The sequence below is a fragment of the Patagioenas fasciata genome, chromosome 1 (genome assembly GCF_037038585.1).
Source record: "Patagioenas fasciata isolate bPatFas1 chromosome 1, bPatFas1.hap1, whole genome shotgun sequence".
Lineage (NCBI taxonomy): Eukaryota > Metazoa > Chordata > Aves > Columbiformes > Columbidae > Patagioenas > Patagioenas fasciata.
In genome coordinates, this window is record NC_092520.1 from 10,392,067 (window position 1) to 10,406,934 (window position 14,868).

Genomic DNA, 14,868 nt, shown 5'->3' on the forward strand with positions numbered 1-14,868 from the left:
TGTTTACCTGCAGAGCTTTCTGAAGAAGATGTTAACAAAGTGGCTTCTTTCTTAAGGCTAGGTTCAAGAGTAAACCAAATCTTTTACATAACGGAGTGAAATTTATACCTTGTCACTCCCAGTAAACTTGAGCTATTGTGTTTCAATTGTACCCTTGTGCAGCTCTGTTTTTCCAGCATTCATCATGTCTTTACTCCATTCAGAGTGGTAAAATATATGATTTCCAATAGCAGTGAAAATTGCCTTTCAAATTATTAATTCATTTGATCCCAGACAAATTTTAAGCACAGACTCTCAGGGACTGACCTTGTGTCTGACTAGGAAGGCCTGATCCAAATGTCAGTCTAGTCAACAGGACAGTATTGACTTCAAGTGGGTTTTCAATGAGACCTTCATACTCCAATGAGGGGAAAAGAGAATACTGTATGTATTTTTCTCTGGTCTTTCAAAAAGATCGGGGAATGCTTTCATATGGGAAATACAGTAAACAGACAGTTCTTAGTTTCTTGTAGCAGACAACCAGCTTCTCCCTGGTTTCCTCAACCATTTCCAATTACTTATGGTGTCGAGTGGTTAAGCAAGAAAGGTTACAAAAAAAGCCCAGGGTGCTTGAGCTCCATGGCCTATCTGCATGCTAACCATCACCACCCAAAATCAAAATAAAAGCACAACTTTTCCTCTCTATACTCTTCTACACACGTTAGTTTTCCTGGGAGTGAGAAACAGTTACATAAGCTAAAAAGGGTCCCTGATGTGCTTTGAGAATCTGTGGGACTGTAGAATGAGAGGGCTTCCCTCTGATGAGCTACTTTGCCTCAGAGAGTGGCACAGACTGATTTCTCAGCTGCATTGTTGACTGTCTATCTGCAAAGCTGGTATAAGAAGTGAAAGTTGGTTTGAGTTTACAGACAGTGTGTTTAAGTTCTGCTCCTATCACAGTGGTGGAAAAAACACCCATGAGGCTAGCTGAAAGAACTGGATGAACACGCAAACTTAAAATAAAATTATCTCCAGCACACCCTGCATACTTGTTGTAACAATCCATAAAGTTGAAGGCACTTGCTTCAGGCTTTAAGAGTTTGGTCCTCAGTACAAGGAGTTTCCCATCTCATTTTCCCTCTTTCTCCACTCACTCCTACCTCCCTGACAAGCAGGGATAACGTGTCTGTTCTTGGGGATCACAGTATGACCTGGATTCCAGAACTGATGAAACTGATGAGGGTTTTTTTTGTTGTGGTTTTTTTTTTTTTTTGAAGTACCCTGATAGTGGATGAAAAAGGTTTATTTTAAAGTCAGATTGGTTCAGAGTAGAACTTCTCCAAATCATTAAGCAAGGAAGAGTTGGAGAGTAGGGGAAGACAATGATGCCAATGACATGTGGTCATTCCTGACAGAGCTGAGCAAGGAGAATCACAACCCAAGACCAAGATTCGCAAAAATTTCTGATTAGCAAATGTAAAATACACTACAGTAAGCAGAGATGGTTGCTGTTTTATAAGAAATATGGAATTATAGAAACATTTAGTTTAGAAAAACCTTTAAGATCATCAAGTCCAACTGTAGTTGGCACAGCCAAGTACACCACTAAGCCATGTCCCTAAGCACCAAATCTACACATCTTTTAAACCCTCTAGGGATGGTGACACAACCAATGCCTTGGGCAGCCTGTTCCAATGCCTGACAACCCTTTCCATCAAGAAATTTTTCCTAATATCCGATCTAAACCTCCCCTGGTACAGCTAGAGGCCATTTCCTCTTGTCTTATTGTTTATTTCTTGGGAAGAGACCAACACCCTTCATCCTACAACTTCCTTTCAGGTAGAGGTAGAGCGTGAGAAGGTCTCCCTTCAGCCTTCTTTTCTCCAGGCTAAACACCCCCAGTTCCCTCAGCCGCTCATTATAAGATTTGTGCTCCAGACCCTTCACCAGCTTCATTGCCCTTCTCTGAACTCACTCCAGCACCTCAATGTCTTTTTTTTACTCATGGTTCCTATTAATTGGATTGCAGAAATGTAATCCTTAAAATTATAAGAGTTCCACTGTCAATATTGTTTGTTACCTTCCAATTCTCAGGAAAATAAATTGCTCTTAGTGGTTACTTTCACACCTGAAGACATCACCTAGATTAAACTGCAATGCTAAATGTCAAAGGAGCAAAGCTTACAAAAACCTCTTAAAAATCTTGCATATTTTAAAACTGTAAGTCCTGAATAAGGATTTAACAATAAAACTTCAGATAAACCTCCCAAAATATACACGCACTGCAGACATAGATGATTAGTACACGTGGAAGTAAAGATTTCAACAGAAAGCTTTTTATTGTGAAGCTACTTCCTTATTCCAAGCTTTTCCTATACTAGATCAAAAAGAGACCTATAACTTTGTCTGCTGCGGGAACTACCAAAGCAATGAAATAACCAGGCTTTTTCTGCCTCTTCTCCCAGTCTGTCTTTGAAGGAGAGAAGCCTATCTCCCATTGGAAATCCTTCCCAGAAATCAAAAATCATAGTTCAGAAGAATCTGGCTAATGCATGAAGACTAGTTAAAGATAGTGAATGCAGGTGGCCAGAACTACTGGAGGCACTGAAAGAAGGTCCTCTCTCAATGGGTGGGCAAGATCCTAAATTGATAGAAATGGCAAGGAGTGGGATTGAACAATTTTTTTTTTCCTATTTTGAAATAGCACCTATGAATGTAGGACACCGAGTATAGGGGCATATTTGGAATGTTTACAGGTAAACAGATGTTATAATAAGATGAAAAATAATTGTAAAAATAATATATAGAAAGAATATCTCTTTTGCTTGTTTACTCAGTTCTTTAATATTCATCTGTAGGAGTACTTTGTGTTGTTTTTTAAAAAAATCTTTCTGTTCCTGGAAGAGTCAACATCTCCCATAATCTCTGGAAACTGTCCAGAACAGCAGACATCATCATGTTTCACAGAAATACCTTGACCAGTTTGTATTTGTCTATCCCATTGTAAATACCATCTATTCTATTGTTAGAAAATATTTGTGTGATGTTGTTTAACTGGAGAGCATATTCATCATCATGACCAGACCATGCAGATACATGGTAGGATCATAAGGTCTTCAGAACCCAAGTTTAATGTTTGTTCACCGAAGTCCGGAGTTATATTGCCATAAACATTCTATGAATTATGTGAGGCCTCAAGTATTAACAACATACCACCTATCTTGTCCACTTTAACAATGACAGAAATAAGCACATGTACTAGATATATCAATCATTCATCGTTTCTCCTTCTTCACGTCCAGCTCCTCTGTTACCTAATACTCTTGTCATGCCCTAGGAGCTACCTCCAGCTTCAACCCTTGTGTCCATATTCCCTTCTTTCCAACATGCAGTGCAATGTTCCTCTGCCATAAGATTGACATGCCATATGTTACCATCTGCTCCAAACTGAGTGTCCACAGGAAGTGGTAAAAGTGAGTATTCTCACTCTGTGCAGATTCAGACCTGGTTATAAGCTTAACAATTCCCACACTGAATCTAGAAACATCCCCTTCCAATTAAAAAAAAAAAAAAAAGTGCAAAAGTTGTTAATAGCAAAAATTATACGAGTCATCAAAAGCAGTCAGGATATAAAATCTTATGCTAATGTGATGCATCAGTGACATTATTTTTGACCATGATATTATTCATACATATTTGCGAAGCAAAGTCTGCACACTAAGCCATGCCAAAGGCATCAGCTGGCACAGAGTACCTTCAGTACATGATGTGACATAGGGTGATTTATACGCTGCTATATTAAACTGCTAATATATTCATGCATCCCTATACAAAAGGGCTGCAGTTATGTACCAACTCTTGTTATGGTGATGGAAACAAGTTTACAACAATCTGCAGGTAAGTTCTAATACTTTTTTTTCTAAATACTGCAGAATAAGCTCTGTACATATGTGCAGAAAAAATGAAGATGCCTACATACTAGTATTGGACATGCATCACCCCAAAAAGGGCTTTGAATAGAATGAAGGCTGCCAGAGAAGCATACTCAGTGTGTGGGAAGGACAATCTGCTTTCTATTGGTTGTAATAAAGCCAGCAGCATCTGCTGCTGTTCAGAAATGCCATCACCACTACTCAATCTCTTAATAACATTTTTCATTCCCAGAACATATTCTGAGCCTTCCATTCTGAGTTTGTCTGTTTGAACAGAGACGACCCGGTGAGATCCTAAAATTCATCACAGAACCTAATTCCAGAAAACTCATTAAATGGTGCTGTCATTAGACAGGGACTGATGAAACCTGCTTTTAAGGCAGTATGAAATTCTAGTCACTTCTAACGAGATGAACCAGCTCAACTCTGTCAACACAAGGAATAATGAAATCAGGTAAGATTTTCCAGAGCTTTTCCCTTTAATCATATACTCTTCTTACACTGGGTAAAAAGCTTAAGCTCTGACTCAAATTAATAAAAATAGGAAAGTGATTTAGCATACAGTTCTGATTTTCTGGACATCTGATGGAGCATAAGTGTGTGAAGAAGAGTCAAGGAGACTTCCCTCACTCAGATTCGAAATCAATAGCCAGACGCAGAGCAAGAAGTCACTGTAATACTCTATGTGGTATCATAAAAAGGAAAGAAACAGTTCTGGTCTCCCGACATTGGGAGAACCCGCATTCAAGTATTAGCCAGAAGTACAGGTTTTCTAATATTTGTGCCTCTGTGCCTCAGATATTAAGCAGGAACATGTTTTGACTAAGTCACAGTTTCAAATGAAGATTTAGCTCTCTTCTGCACTAGGAAGGCCAGGTGCTTTCTCATTACCCATTGATACCAATATAGTCAAAATGATTATTCTGTGTAGATATACTGACTAGTAGTTTAAGGTAAATAATAAATGTTGTCTAAATTCAAGTCACTTAGGAGATTTCAGAGTAAGCACTTTTAGCAACAAGAGGGCCTAGAGCACACACAATCCTGTATTTTAAACTCTGTTTCCAGCAATTATCAACATAATGTTACTTCAGCCCCATAGGGAAAGTGTAATTGTTAAGTAAATATTTATAATGCTGACAACTGGCTGGCAAAAAAAAAAAAACACCAAACAACAGCATCAAACTGTCATCTATTTGACCACATGAAAGAAGTTCAAAGGCATTCTTATATGGTAAAAAATGACCTCTTACCTTCAGTATGTACAGCAGAAACATAGGTCCAGTTATAGCGCTTGACAATGTCCACCATAGCCCGTGCTTGCTGTGCATCAGATGGCACGACTCTCATAAAATATTTGAACAGAGTTTTGTCACTTAGGTCCATGCTTGTGGCAGAATAAGCAATCTGAGGTATATTGAAAAGCTGCAACAAGTTCTGGACCTGGATAGCAACTGAGCTAGAGCCAGGTCCAATGACACCAACAATGGGTTTCTTGGAGTGGAAAGACGATGAAGATCCATCCACACATTTCACCATCCCTTCCTCTTCTTCTGATGAAATAAGAGAGTCCCTTATAAACTCAATGCTCTGCTCCAGAGCCACAGCAGAATGCCAGCAGGAGTCCCTTATTTCACATCCTAGCGTTATATTTGGCAACAATGTGGGGTCCAAGTTAATTCTGTCAAGGGTATGTAGCATTGCCTCCACTCTCTGAATGCCATACTGCTCTCTTACCTCTCCACATTTCCTCTCATGAACCTTGTCAACTGTTGGTTGATGGTGGACAGAGAATAGAGCTCCAATGATAATATCACCAGGCATGTGTGCAACCACCCTTCTTTCATTGGCCTGTGCAGAAACCAAAAGCCCAAAATTCCCACAGACATCTTCCTTCAATAACAGGATTGCAAGGAACAACAAAGGGACCATTTTAGGAAATGGTTCAGGCTGGTAGAGATAACATGATGGAACAAAACTGGAGAGCTGGTGAAAAGCAGTTATCAGATTTTTTGAATAAAAGGAGCACTATGCTGATGGCTAACCAGGAGCTTGTGTATGTTCTCTAAGGAGTCATCGTCATCTCCAAGTGGACAGATATGCAGAGCTGCACATGTGGTCATAATCCTTATAACCTTAAAAAATGAAAAAAAAATAGAGAAAGAGCTTTAAAATAATTTATAAATTCATCTTCATAATGTGTTCTAAAATCACACCTATTCCTACTGCTGTCAATGACTATAATACCTTGTTTCCTATATACACTTGCTTCCATCATGTTTCAAGCTGAGCAACTTCATTGTACTTCAGTGTTCCACAATCTTAGACTCGTACTGCTGCTGGAATAAAACAGTGTTGTTTTCTTTTACACTCTTGGTTAAAAACGTTTTTGGGAAAAGTTTTCAAAAGTACAGAAATAAACAAATATTTAATTCTAAAGAAGAAAAATGTTGCTGTTTCTAACGTGTGTTTTCAGAAATGATTCCCTTTACTTTCAGACTCTTTATCACAAATATCTACGTTACACTAAGGTACCGTGGCCTGTACTGCGTATCAATTAAAGCAGCAGAAAACTGCTGTTAACAGAGCTGTTCTTGAAACATTCTAAGGAAAGCAGAATATGATTCTTCAAATCTATAAATCCGGTTTTTTCTTTGTAAGCCACAATAAGAAACAAATTAAAATTTAAAATGTTAGGATTAAGAAAATTTATGTCATTATGAATATTTGTGTTTGTTTTAAACAATGCATGTTTCAGCAGAGGAACAACGATTCTTAAACAGCAGACCAGTGAAATCTTTTTCATCTTTTTATATCCCTAGATCAAAAGTGATCAATAAGCAATTTGACAAATCCTGGTACTGTGGACAACTCTACAGACTTCGCTGATAGAAAGAAGTCAACACAGAGACTATACAGATGTGTTACTGCCTAAAATGTTTGATCTGCTATGTTTGCTACTAGTCTGCAATGCAATCTGCACTTCACCTTTTGGTGAAGGATTGGTGGAGGATTAATAAAAAAAAAAATAAAAGACGACTCAGCAAAAAATTCATGTCTTCAGCTGTGGTGAATCAGACTTGAAAATGTACTCCAAAATGTTCTCTATGTCGTAATGGATTTGCAGAAGAATACTTCTGGTTTTGAATATAGCGCTTAAACAGTAGTTTGTTCAGGTCTTTCTCCTTGAGCACATCTCAAGTATCATCTATTGCTCTACACCTGCCAGTGAATCCATTCATAGTACAGAAAGTTAAGCACACTCTTAAATCTAGGAAGATGCTGAGCTAGTTAGTGAACCACATGCCCAGATCATTATTGACATGACAACTGCAAAATTCTGGGGCAGAGTCTGATCTCAGTTTTATTGACATAAGTCTTTTCATATAATAAAAAATAATACAGAAATTTCCATGTATTTCAGACCCACCATACATTTCTAATCCATTAACAATTACTCTAACAATGTTCTGATGTTGTAAGTGAAAGAAACCCTTGCCACAGGAAATCTGTCTCTGTTTCTTTCAGGTTGAAAATCTGGCAGTATTTTAATCTTGAATTTACCACTCACCACTAGGTCACTCAGTACAGTGCCACAGTGAATATTTTCCTGATCCTGAAGATGAGACAGACAAACCTAAAAAACATTTTGTGCTCGATGTTAGACTTTAATTATTATTTTACTTAGACATCTATAAATTATAAAGTATTTACACAGAGGAAATTATGTAATAGTTTCAGCGAGAATTCCCAATTGAAATCCAAATCTTTAAAAAGAGAAAACATTGATAGAAATGGTTTTGTAACATTAATTGCAATATTAATAAGTTTATGTAATATTAATTTATAGTAATAGAAAGTGTTAATAATGAAATAAGGTTCAGACAACTATAGAACTTTTTTTTTTCCAGTCTGTGAAGAGTTAGCTTATCAATACAGCAACCCTTTGCCACTAAGGAATAACAACAGTTCAATTTAGGTTAATTAGTCTCTAATTACAGAATATCACTGCTGCTTATGTCTTGCAAGTGCTTGTTCCGTGACTCTGAAGACTGTATTGTATAATTTGCAGGTAGTCCAAAGGATGCATGACAAGGGGTAAATTTGTACAATAGCACAGCTATTCAATTCCTATATCTCCAATTAGTTTAATTATCATCATTTTAAAAAATCTTTAATTATTTACTAACTTGTTCATATTTGAACATAAACAGTACTTTCTTATCTAAAGTCATGGATGCTTATTTTCCTGAACTTCTCAAATTAAGGTTACATGTACAGAACACAACTATATAGAGACAAACACCACCTCTGTCTCAGACTGTAACTGCATATACAGTTAGATTTTTTTATAACCTAGCCACCTGCACAGCTGCATATGTACAAAGAGAGAGAGTTCAGAGGACTGGGGTGAGCCTGTGACACAAAAAAAGAACCCAGCCCCCATTCACCATTTTAGTTCTACAGTACACACTGACCAGGGTTCTGGTCCAGTTTTGCAATATTGTTATTGTTATTATGTCTACAGATTAAACAATTTCCGTATGGGTTATATGGGAAAGAGAGGGAAGCAAGGTCATTTTTATCTTCTTCACACCAAATAGCAGCTGTTTTCTCTGTCCAGAGTTTTATCTGTGAGTATAAAATTACATAAAGCTGAAGGTCTCCTTTATATTTCTGGTTCTGTAATAAGATCAGATCTTGTGGCTAAGGGCTTCCTATAGCCCAAAAGCATGTTTTGAAACCAGTCAAATCCTCCCACTCCATTACACCCAAGGAAAAAGACGGGGCCAGATACAAACTGCAGTTGCTCCAGAATTAATAAACTTTCTTCATATACTCCATTGTACTAAAGTGAAAGTCATTTTATTTGGGACTTATAAAGCTGCTACTAATTACACCAAGAAAACTGTTTGTGTTTTATGGTGTTAGGCTTAGGACTCATATCTAGAGCACCTGAAGTCAATGCCTTCTGTTGGCTTTCATGATACAGTGAAACAACCTGGAATTTATAATGATGTGGTTAAGTAAGCCTGCTAAATTACAGTGGATTTGCATTTGTATAATAGAGATCTGGTTCTGTGGGCTTACTCTTGCTGTCAGAAACCTAAAAGTCACAGAATTTTTGAGATGAGAAGGCAGGTCTGGATGTGCTTGGTCCGTACACCCTGTTCAACACAAGTTGAGTTGAAGTAGGTTTCACATGGTCGTGTCAAGTCAGGTTTTTACTACCTTTGAGAATGGAGACTCCACAACCTTTCTGGGCAACCTGTTCTAGTGTTTGACAACAACCACAGTAAAAAGTCTGAATTTTTTATGTTTAAACAGAATTTCCTGCATTTCAATTTGTGCTCATTGTCTGTCATTCTTCCACTAGATACTGTTGGTTATGCCATTCAAAGATGACATTAAAGTAGTCAGGTAACACATCGCCCTTTAAGCCAAAATGACTGAGCATAGAGAGCTGATAGACTAAGCACACTAATTACATTTCCTGGAGAACATCTTCCTGAAGAGTAGATGGCCAAGGGAACTGTTCATATATACAATTTTACTGCTATTCTGGCCCAAGAGAATCACATACAGTCACTCCACAGTTTGATTACCATTTTTCCTACTACAAAAAGCTTATTATTGCAAGCAGGATCAGTACTAAAATAAAATTAAGCAAAATTCCTTAAGCTTAAATATAACTCCCGTTTTAATTGCAGTGGATAACCCTAAAGGGAATTTGACATACTATAACCCTCAGACTGAGAACAGAGGTATCAGCAACATCAAAGCAGTGAAAACTTGCACACATGCATAAAGTCATGAGAATTGTTCTCCAATTAATTATTTATCTGCATTTACTTTTTTCATTGATGGACAAACAAATCAACACGCACAGCACTTAGGGTCAAATTTACCTTTCACACTGTTCAATTTCTTCATCATGGGAGGTATTCCTAATTTACTGCAACAGAGGCAAAATGGAATCAGGCACTGAACTACTGGTGTATCATGGTTCCTGGTTTATTTCAGCTATGTATCTAACTATAAATTAATCCTGAAATCACATACTTTTAACAATAGATGACAAAGATTTTGGTACTGGTCTTCTGGTGCACTAGCTTCACACTTGGAGGAACTGCAGAAGTAGTGAGACAGAAAGATAATTCGTCCTCTCTGTCCTTTGCTCAGTCTTACCTTAGACAAAAATTTAAGGGTTACTCAAATGACTGAAAACACAGAACTGATGAAGCATTTGACATGTTCTTATAACCTCCGATCTCCCTGACAGTAAAAGCTTTATGCCAGTCTCTTGTCAGAAGTTCTCAGATGTTCCTTTAGGGCAGAGTTCCAGCTAATTCATGTTGAGGTTTAACCGACTAGAAAATTAGCATCTGTAATACTCTATGGAACCTCACACAACTCTTAAAATTATTTATTTCAACCTCAAATGCAAGTCCATCTATAGTTACAGTCTGTACAGACCAAAGGAAACAAAAAGAACCTTGATACCTAATGGCATTAATTAAATCTTGATAAAAAATCAAACTATGAAGAGTAGTTCATGAAGGGCTGATTTTCCACTATGTACGTGGCTGAGAGTTTATACATGGGGCACATATGACTTATTTTTAAGGGTTTCTACTACAGCAAGTGTAATTGTGTTGAAACCTTAAGAAAGAAACCCTTTCCCCCTCCGACTTACATTGTTATAGCAGCGCCCACTAGTGACCCCAGAGTGAGAGACCTGTCTTTTTTTGCAATCTGAATTCTTTGCTGTGTGGCTTTTAATAGGTAAAACACACACTCCGCAAAGGGAAGTTTTTTATTTAGCCTATTTTGTATCAGAGAGGAAAGAAAAAAAAAAAGAGAGAGAGAGGGACAGGGCAACACATTTGTTCAGATTTCTTCTTTGTTACCATTTTTTAAGTTCACCATCTGTTAGTTAGTAGTCTCTAAATCTTAAGGCAGATTTAAATAATAAACATTAAATGTCATATTACTGAACTGCAGAACAGTGTTGCAATGGAGGCAGAATTTGTAGTCCAAACCATGAAAGTACTTAGGAATATGCTCATTGTTAAGCACATGAAGAATACTATTAGTCAAACAACTGGAAAGACGTATCCAAAGTTTAATATGTTTTTAAAGGATTTTCTGGATCAGAATAATTGCAAAAAATTAGACCCCAAAATTCCATTGATTTTTAGTAACAAATTTTACTTACATGTTATGTTTGCATAGCCTACAACCATGTACCTGCTGATTAAATGCTTTCCAGGCATTCATTTACAGCACATACCACATTTAATTCAATGCCGTCAGGTATGAGAAAATATATGTTGATACAGATAAGCATCAAATCAGTATATCCCAAGGGACTAATCTAGGTTTCATCATCAGAGAAGGCAAAACCTTAGCAGGCAGCAACTAAATTACTGGTCCAGATTGAGTCTGGCCACTTATCTCACAGGAAAGATCACAGGATAGCAAAAGATGGAGCTACTTAAAAAAACAATTATATAAGGAGACCTCTCAGTTCATCTCAATGGCGAATGATGTGAGGAAAAAGTGTACCTCCGAGATGCTAAGCCCTTGCTCAGTTCTGCTGGCTATTGGCATTGCAAACTCTAAGCTCTGGGTCCAAGCTATTTTGGCAATCAACCTCCCAATGCTATGATGAGGATCAGTTTGCAGGAGGTCCCACACACCCGTTCCTCAGAGGTAATTCACTTTGATCACACAAATCCTGATGCATTCAAATGGTCTTCAGTTGAAAATCAGGAATTTGAGTACACTGTTCTGAGATTTCTACTGCTGTTTTAATTTTCCATTCATAAAAAAAAAAAAAAAATCAAACAATCCTTAGTCATTGCATTATTGTCTCTGTGAATATCAGCTCTTTGACAAAGGAAACAGCCTTATACAACAGGAGAGGCTATGAAGCGGCTTTCTTTAATTCAATTTATAAACTGGAGGAACCTAAACAGTACAGAAAAATTTTAACCATTTGGTCAGAACAGTCACTGAAAATGACAGATTAGTGTGCTGATCTCATACCTTCAGAGATACAGAACATAGAATGATACAATTATCAGCAAGATGCTTAGCAATACCAGGAAGTTCTTCACCGTATTATGCTCACACACACACACTTTCTGATTGATTAAACAGTTCTGGGTTTAGTATGAAGGTGCTTAGCTTCCCAGTAAAATTTGCAATGATATCTGCAATTCCACTAAATATACTACTTATTGCTGCTGTTACCAAACACCTGTCATACCATACGATGCAGGAACTAGTAGCTCTGGTGTGGTCACAGCTGTAATCCTAGACATTTTATTAATTCAGAAAACTGTGTGACCTGGAGGAGGTGGTCAAGAAAAGCAATAGCAATTAAAAAAAAAAAAAAAAAAAACACTTTCTAACTAGTCGCAACAAGAATAGTGTTACGGTGGCATTCCAGTAATACCACTATACCAAAGAAAGCCATAAACATGTTGGCAAATAAAATGACAAAGAACCTCTACAGAGACCCCAAAAATATCCTCTGAAATGATGACTGACCCTGGCATCCCTGATAATGTAGCATAAATACTAGCATGTCGTTAAAGTGTTTGAGAATGCGCAAAATATTAGTATGTGATAGCAATTTTCGACAATACAGTAATAATAATTAAAAAAAAAAATCATAGAGAATGTAAAGAACCCGTCAGTTAATTCCTCTGTATATCTTTCCCTTTCAGGGTTATTCAGAGCCATGTATTTTCAAGCCGATCCTCCGCTTTCGAGATAGTCCCACAACTTGGCCATCAAGACTAGAAGAAATAGACGCCCGGCCTCCTCCTGTACCCAGTCACCCCCACCTCCACCAGAAATCCCTTCTCAGGGAGGAGGTCGAATGGAAGTGGGGCTGCAGGAACGGCGAAGCCCCGGGATGCGGGACAGCGCTGCCTGCGGGCTGCGGGCAACGGGAGCGGCCACAGCCGGGCGGGCGCTGTCCCTGGTGCTGAGCACCACCAGTTTTAAGAAAAGGAATTTAAAAATATCTAAAAAACAACGACTGATATAAATTTCCATGGTGGTGGTCACATTTGCCATGCAAAACCACATTAAAAAAAAAAATACATGGAGCTAGGTCTTATAGGAAACTACTGGACAAGGTTAACTCCCAGCATAGCTACCTGTGCTGCTATAACCAATTGGCTGTGCACACAGACGTATGCACTGGTTCGCAGGTCTCTGTCTCCCTGCTCCGCTAGTGCTATCGCTGTCACCCTCAACCCTTAATGAACCATTTTTGCACGCAGAGACATTAGTTCCGATTATTAACTAAGGAACAGACAGGACTCGCAGAGCAGAGCCAAAGTGATTTGTCCCAAGGTCACACAGAAAAGTCTATGGCTGAGACAAGCCTGGCTGTCTCTGGAAAACAAATACATCCTCATTTCCATTCTCCCTTCCCAGCAAGAAAAATCCCCACTGATGAATGAAAGGGCTATATCACACACACACCACCAAGCCCAGGTATTGCAGTACCCCAGTCCCCACCAGCCCCACACCTCTCCTGCTCCTGGGGAGGGGTCAGTGCTAGCTGCCCTCCAGCACCCAGACCCACTGATGCCCCAGCAGCCCCTGGAAGTGCACCCCACCGGTTGGTTTACTGACCCCCCAGGAGCTGTGCTTGTCCTCTAGCAACCAGGGCACAGAGCAAAAGCAAGAGGGATGGAGGGAGGGGAAAGAGTTCCGCCTGTATCCACAGGGTTTCTGTCCCGCAACCCAGGGCACATAAATCCCTTCTCCCAACCTGCAACATTACCTTGTTGGTGGCAGCAATTGCTTCTTCCTACGATGATGGCAAAGCAATGCTTTTGGTGGCAATAATCAAGATGGGTAGGGGTAGGCACCTCCTATTTTCAGCCACGGCAGAGATAACATTCCTTGCACAGACCTTCTGGAGCTGAATAATCCTCAAATGCCTCTGCAAAGATCACCAGCAGGTGAGCCCCAGCCGGCTAACATTGTCACTCCTCCAGCTTTGGGCACATCCTGTTTTCTTCTGATCACAGGCAAATGCTGAGGAATGAGGATCCTACCCCTGCACATGCATGCACATATACACACACCGTGCAACACGCTGTTCTCTCAGTATCGCCCAAGTCTCATTTGCAAGCGGCGTGAATGGTCCCTGGATTTAAGCGGGGGGGGGGGGGGGGGAGGGGAGGAAAGGGGGAGGAGGTGTGAGGAGGAGAAATAAACAAACAAACAACGAAACAACAGATGGGTCTTTACTCTCTGCCACCACAGCCGTGATCTTCCTAAATACTTGCTGCAGCTTGACCCACCTGCTTAAACACCTCCTCCCCTCCTCACATATGCACGGCAATAACCTCTCTGCATTTATAAGGGGCTAACCCCGCATTCTGCCCTGCGAGGAAAGCTCTCCAGGTGCTCTGAAGATTGCAAAGTCCCCCTATAAACCGACACCTCCTCCCCGCACCATCCTCCTCCAGCAAGTAAGAAAGCGATGCTCGGTTCAGAACAGCATCATCTGAAGGAGAAAAAAAAAAAAAAAAAAAAGGCGGTACTTGCTGCGGGAGGATGAGGATCTGTTTAAAATCGAGGCGCGGGGAAGAGTTTTCCCCTGCGTTCCCGATAGCGTTTTGCGAACTCGCTCCGCCAAAGTTTCCCTGTCCCCCCGGGGTCGCACTGCGGGGCGGCCCGGGCGCTCTGCTGCCGCACCTGCGGGTCTGGCGTTGGGGGTCGTTGGATCCCTTTGCATAGGGAGAGCGCCAGCCTTCAGCGCAACTTTTTAGTGCCACCAAGTGGCATAATTCCCTCTAGGAGACCAAGCAGCCTGCCAGCCCTGGGCTCTGCCTGCTGCTCCCTGGCAAGGGGAGAGAGTGGGATGCGAGAGCAGCGACCACCTTCTGCTACACACACGCATACTAGCGATATCAGGCAG

General features: G+C 39.7%; 1 protein-coding gene across 5 annotated transcripts in view; it reads right to left on the reverse strand.

The window, feature by feature from the left end:
* The window catches only part of GRM5 (glutamate metabotropic receptor 5), a 264,073-nt gene extending 249,456 nt beyond the window's left edge, over nucleotides 1–14,617 (reverse strand). Inside the window, exons 1-2 of one of the 5 annotated variants that reach the window (XM_071802656.1) lie at nucleotides 14,249–14,617; nucleotides 5,165–6,046 (exon numbers count right to left, since the gene is read on the reverse strand). In XM_071802656.1, the coding sequence (XP_071658757.1) occupies nucleotides 5,165–5,843 (679 nt within the window). In that variant the 5' untranslated portion in view covers nucleotides 5,844–6,046; nucleotides 14,249–14,617. Of the gene's footprint in view, nucleotides 1–5,164; nucleotides 6,047–6,158; nucleotides 6,187–13,722 lie in introns of those variants that run through there. The other 4 variants (XM_065832659.2, XM_065832650.2, XM_065832643.2 and 1 more) reach the window with 4 other exon arrangements.
* Nucleotides 14,618–14,868: the final 251 nt, after the last annotated feature.